The sequence below is a fragment of the Mustela lutreola genome, chromosome 10, assembly GCF_030435805.1.
Source record: "Mustela lutreola isolate mMusLut2 chromosome 10, mMusLut2.pri, whole genome shotgun sequence".
NCBI lineage: Eukaryota > Metazoa > Chordata > Mammalia > Carnivora > Mustelidae > Mustela > Mustela lutreola.
This window is the reverse complement of record NC_081299.1, coordinates 30,389,154-30,395,213: the sequence shown is the minus strand read 5'-3', so window position 1 is coordinate 30,395,213 and position 6,060 is coordinate 30,389,154. Positions and strand designations below refer to the sequence as shown.

The 6,060-nt window shown below is 57.1% G+C and overlaps 1 protein-coding gene across 3 annotated transcripts in view; it reads left to right on the top strand.

Moving 5' to 3' along the window:
- The first annotated feature begins 356 nt into the window (after positions 1–356).
- The window catches only part of BMP8B (bone morphogenetic protein 8b), a 31,048-nt gene continuing 25,344 nt past the window's right edge, over positions 357–6,060 (top strand). For all 3 annotated transcript variants that reach the window (XM_059135806.1, XM_059135805.1, XM_059135807.1), the window contains exon 1: positions 357–1,063. In XM_059135806.1, the coding sequence (XP_058991789.1) occupies positions 730–1,063 (334 nt within the window). In that variant the 5' untranslated portion in view covers positions 357–729. The remainder of the gene's footprint in view (positions 1,064–6,060) is intronic.

The following is a 6,060-nucleotide window of genomic DNA, read 5'->3' as shown; positions in this document are numbered from 1 at the left end:
CGCTCGAGGACACGTCCTGCGGGAGCTCAAGTCCCGGATTTGGCCGGACCGGGCCGCTATCCTGGAAAACCTAGGACAAGGCCCCGCGGTCGCCCGACGGTGCCCCCGGCGGCTGGGAGAGGAGCCCAGCAGGGTCGCGAAGACGGCTGGGCAGAGGACTCCTCACCCGACCCGTCCTTCACCAACGACGGCTTACATCTCCGGGAAGCCAACACCCGCGACACTAACCGAGATCCACAGCCCCTTCCCGGTCGTCGGTTCCGCGGCTTTGGCCCCGCCCCGCGCCGCCATTGGTCAGGGCGGAAGGGGGCGGGGCCTGACGGCGGCGCGCGGTCCCTACAGGCGGCGGAGGCGGGGCGCGCGGCGCAGACGGCGGGTCCCACTGAAGAGGCACCCGCGGGTCCGCGCCGCCCTCAGGGCCAACGGGAGCTCGCCCGTCGCCCCTACCTTGGAAGTGGCCTCGGCAGTAGCCGACCGACCGCACAGCGGCCACAGATTGGCCGCCAGTCCCCAGTCCCCGGCCCCCGGAGGAGCGCCTACCGCGAGGCAGCGGAGGCCTCGTCGACGCCGCCGAGAGCCCAGCAGGTGCGGCGTGGGAGGCGGTCTGAGGTAGCGCCGCGGCCGCCGGCGACCCCAACCGGAGGCGCCGACCCCGAGCCTCGCCCGCCGCTCGCCGTCGGGGCGGCCGCGGAGCGGATGCGCACCCGCTGAACGCCCGCCCAGCCCGCCATGGCCGCGCGCCCCGGGCCGCTGTGGCTCGTGGGTCTGGCGCTGTGCGCGCTGAGCGGTGGTGGTTCCGGCCCGCGCCCCCCGGCCGGCTGCCCGGTCCGCCGCCTGGGCCCGCGCGAGCGCCGCGACATGCAGCGCGAGATCCTGGCGGTGCTGGGGCTGCCCGGGCGGCCCCGGCCCCGCGCGCCGCCCGCCACCGCCCGGCTGCCCGCGTCGGCGCCGCTCTTCATGCTGGACCTGTACCACGCCATGGCCGACGACGACGACGAGGACGGCGGCCCCCCGGAGTGGCCCCCGGGCCGCGCCGACTTGGTCATGAGCTTCGTCAACATGGGTGAGTGCGGCCGCCGGCTGGACGCGCGGGCGCGGAAGGGACCAGGGACCCCTCGCGGGCGGCAGGGGCGAGTGCACCGCCTTGGCCAGTGCGCCCCCGCCTCGAACAGGTGCTCCCTGGTCGTGGCCACGCCCCCAACGAGGGTTGAGGAGTGCGGAGCTCAGGGCCAAGTCCACGGCGGGTGGGGGCGAATGTGAGTCCCACGGATGTGCGCGTTCGTCCCGCCCCCGAACACACCCGAGGGTAGGAATCATCTCCTGTCGGGTGGACCGGACAGTGCCAGGAAGACAGTTTGGTCCCAGGGAGACAGATGAGTAAACAGGCCCAGATGCTGTCACAGTGATAAGGGCGATACTGAAAAAGGACAAAGTTCAGTGTGGAAAGCCCCAGTCACATCATCAAAGTGACCGGAGCTGAGAACCCAGATGTCCTGAGTGCACAGCTGCCTGTTCCCTGGCCAGAGCCCCAGCTCCTGCAGGTGAGGGTGTGGCTGCCAGGGCAGCAGGCGGGAAGGAGTAGCCTCTGAGCTCAATGAGGCAGTCAGTGGTCCTGTCACCCTGGGCCTAGCACCTGGGACATGGCTGGCATGCAGTGAGTGTCCAGGCCGGTGGAAGGACCCAGTAGGCCCCTTGGACCCTCCTCGTTCTTCTACACAAAGCCCAGCCTTTCCTTTCTACAGTAATTTTTCTCCAAGTCGTGGACCCATTTGTGGTTAGAGTACTCGAAGGTGTCTCTCCATTACTAAATCTCTTTAATCTGCAGTCGTGAATGTCCCCTATCTGCTTTGCCTCCTGTCTGTAGCCAGTGAGTTCCAGGGTTCTGGGCTGGAGCAGACACCAGACTGGATGTGGGATTGAAGGACTACAGCTCAGGCTGAGGTAGAGACAGGACCCTTGCCAAAGCCACAAGCATCCCTTCACGTACAGCATCACGCTCACCCCTCCCCACAACCCTGGGAACAGACATGATATTCATCCCCATCTCCCAGATGAGGACAGTGAGGCTCAGAGAGGTAATGTCATGCCCAGGACAGCACAGCCTCTCCATGGCCCAGTCAGGACAGGCCCAGATTGTTTGGCCCTACATCGGGTCCTCAAGGAGATGATATTTCTACTGTCAGGAGGACAGGCTTTCAAGGTGGAAAGAGCTTCCAGAGGGGTTTAGGGCAGAGGAACCCAAGGGACGGAGCAGCAGCAGGTTTTGTGGGGTTTTCAGCCATTCGCTTCCTCTATAAGGGCAGGCAGAGTGGACAGCCAAGGAGACCTCTGTCCACCACACCCCAGAGCTGGTGGGTGGGCTGGGGTGGGGAGTGAGCACCAGGAAGTGGCTGTTAATCTCTGCTGAGAGCCGGGTGCCAGGCATAGGACTGGGTCAATGGGTTCTGAATGCCACCTTCTTGGTTAAGGGCAGGGTGGGGGACTCAGGACGAAAGAGACCATGTGTGGAACTGAAACTAGAGCCCTTTCCTCAGGACAAGCTGACCTGAGGCCAGAACCAAGAGGGGTTGTGGATACAGTCATCCTGAGAATGTCCCTAAGGGGGACATCCATTAGAGTGAGTCTCTGCCCAGCCAGTGTCCTGCTTCCCCAGCATCCCCTGGGTGAAGGCGTGCACAGCCTTGGTGGGAGCTCTTACTGCGAATCAAGCAGTACCCTTAGCTCAGACTGATTTCTCTCCTGCCTCCGCTGTGTAACCTCAGGCAAGCCCCTTACCCTCTTGGAGCCACAGATCCCTTCTTGTAAAATGGGGCTCACTGAGATCAGAGCATCGTCAGGGGTATTGTGGGATGGGTTGATAGATGGGAGGAGCAGAAAATCAGCCCTCTAGTAGGTGCACCTGGACTGGTCCCTGTTGCCCCAGCTCCCTGCCAGCTGCTGCCCAGCCTTGGTTGGGTGTGTTGGGAATGTCCCACACTTCCTATATGCAACCCAGAAACAGATTTTTAAAAGCCAAGCAAAAGATGTCTGTACCTATTTTTAGAATAAAAACGAGCACCTGAAGAGCCTTTGTTGCACCCATCTAGCGACATGTAAGCTGTTTTACCAGCCCCCTTTGCATGGGCTCAGAGAGGTAAAATGGCCAGCCCAGGGCCACACAGCTCATCCATGGCATCATCCAGGGCCTGTGGATTCCTGATGCCAGCTTCTTCCCACGCTGTCTGTGTGTGTTTCATTAAGATCTGAGGCCTCTGACGCTGTGGGATTAACAAGCAGATCTTTGTTTGGTGGAAGCCCAGTCTGTGGGAGGGCCCAGCCAGCTGTCAGAGGGCTTCTTTATTCTGATGTACTAATTGCACTAGTAGAACTCTTGCAGTGTGAGTGGTTTAACTGGTAATTACCTAGGCTGTGGGGGTGGGAGGGTTAGACACCTAGCAGGAGTCTTTGCTTCTTTGGAGGCCCAGGCCCCAGGCCCTTGAACTGCCACAGAGCCTGATGGCAGAGTAATGGTGGCATCTACGCCCACAGCTGGGCTCCTGTACCCGCACCACCAGCTCCACCTCTCCTACTGGCCTCATCTGCTCTAGAAGCCAGACCTAGTGCCTGCTAGGCCCCTGACCATCCACGGCAGCCTGTGGGACCAGAGACCTTGGCCCTGTCACAGGCCTCTGGCCCACAGGCCGGGCATCTGTGCCCAAACAGATGCTTTAGGACACCTCTGTCATGGCTGCCAGCATCTCTGGAGGGAGGCCGGGGCTGTGGTCAGAGCTGGGGCCCCTGCCTGGCCTGTCCATCTCAGACTGTACACTCTTGGCTCCCCTTGGTCAGGACATGCTGAGGGGGGCTGATGCCCATGTGGAGCTGATGGGGTCTGTCCCGAGTGTCTCCTGTGCTCCCGGAGAGGAGAGCCCTGAGCTGGGAGGCAACATTCACATTCTTACACTACCTGGACCCACCACTTATTCCTTCCTGTTCCGAGTCACCTCCCTTCCCTCTGCTTTCTCGTCTAGTCCACAGCGATGGTGTCAGGAAGCAAGGGGCCTCCCAGCCCTGACCCCATGGCCCTGTGCTGGAGACAGCTCCTCACCGCACTGCCCCATCCCCTGGGCTGGAGGGTGGGTCTGACCGGCTGTACCTTAGGCACCTGGGGTTGGCCCTGCGGCTGGTGAGGGAGGAATGAGGAGGGAAGGACTGACTCTGCGTGTTCCTTCTGGTCCTTTTCCACCTTGAGTCAGAGGAGTAGCAGATACCGAGTTCCAGGTCTAGAAACTGAGGCACAAATAACCCTGCAGGCAGAGGTCTAGCCAGAAATGCATGGAGCCATCTTCACTCTTGTCCCAGCCCTTCTCTGAGCAGACTTACTCCTGTGCCTCGAGGACTGGGGTGTTGACCTGAGGTGTTGGATTTGGGGCCAGCAGGGCTGTGTAAATGAGGAATCTGGCCCACGTGCTCCTCAGCCCTGTGACCTTGAAGGGGCAATGCTTGGTCTCCATGACCCCAGGGTCACTTTCTTTGGTTCTTTACTAGGGAATTCTTTCATTTTTCATGAATTCACTCAACAAATAGTTTTGTGATAACTGCCATGTGCCAGGCACAGTTCTGGTTACTGGGATGTGACAGTGAGCCTAACCAAGTCCAGCCCTCATGGAACCGGTCTTCGGAGGGGGGGATGCAAATAATAAATGCATAAACCACAGAGATGGTTGTCAAGTGGTGTAGACAGTTGACACCCCCCCATCTGGAAACCAGGAGCCAAGGGACAAGGGGAAGGCAGAGGGGACTTAGATGGGGGGTTCTGACCGTGGACTCAGACATAATCTGCATCTCAATGCCACCACCTGCTGTGAGTGTGATCTGGGTCTTCTAGTTCACCTCCAGGAGGCTCAGTTTCTTCCTCTGTAAAATGGAGGCACTCAGGGTACCCACCCACCGGAGCTGTTCCGGGAGCATGTGAGATGATGCCTGGTGAGGACCTCACGCCCAGAACGTCCAGGTCTGTGCCTTCATTTGCATTACAATTACAGTCACATCTATGTTTTGGAAAAGAAGAGAGTGAAGCTCAGAGAAGTTGGGTGATTTTCCCAAGGCCACCCAGCAGGTCTGCTCCCTGCTCCTCTGCTCTTCTGCTCTTCAGCTCTTCTCCAGTATAGAAGCCGCCTCTCCCTGTGGGGCCCTGGCCCATCATTAGGTGCATTAAGTGTGGTGGAATTGGACTGTGTGGAATGTAGGTTGTAAACTGAGATTCTTATTTTGAAAATATCTTCATTTGAGGGTTTTATAGAACTAATGATAATGAATGTTCACTGTAAAAAATTCATACCATATGGATTAATTGTAGGAATTTCATTTTAGGAAATCAGACCATATGTTCAGAAACATAAAATATGGGGGCGCCTGGGTGGCTCAGTGGGTTAAAGCCTCTGCCTTCGGCTCAGGTCTTGATCCCAGGGTCCTGGGATGGAGCCCCTCATTGGGCTCTCTGCTCAGCAGGGAGTCTGCTTCCCTTCCTTCTCTCTGTCTGCCTGCCTACCTGTGATCTCTGTCTTCCAAATAAATAAGTAAAATCTTTAAAAAAAAGAAAAAAAAATGAAGCCCTTTGCAACCCTCTCTCCACTTCAGAGAAAACCAGCATTTTAATCCTTTGCTGTAGTCTCCCCAATCAGCCCTGACATTTTATCAATACAGATATTAATATTTTATTATTTTTTATAAAATGGAACATTAAATGCCTACTGTCTTGCTACTTCACCGGTCATTTAACAGTAAATCCTTTGTCCATCTGAAAAGCTGTTAATGTGGCCATATGCCCAAAGGTGGCATCTCTTATTAAAAATTAACTTAGCTTTATCGATGTGTAATTGACATGTAAAATTATAAGATATCCAAAGTATACTATGTAGTGACTTGTTATACAGAGGCATTGTCACAGGATTCTCCGCAGCTGGTTAATCACCACATTGGTCTCCTCACAGATTTCAGTTACACACTATTGTGTCATCAGCTCTAGTCCTTATATTTTACATTAGGTCCTCAGAGCTTATTCATCTTTTTTTTTAAATT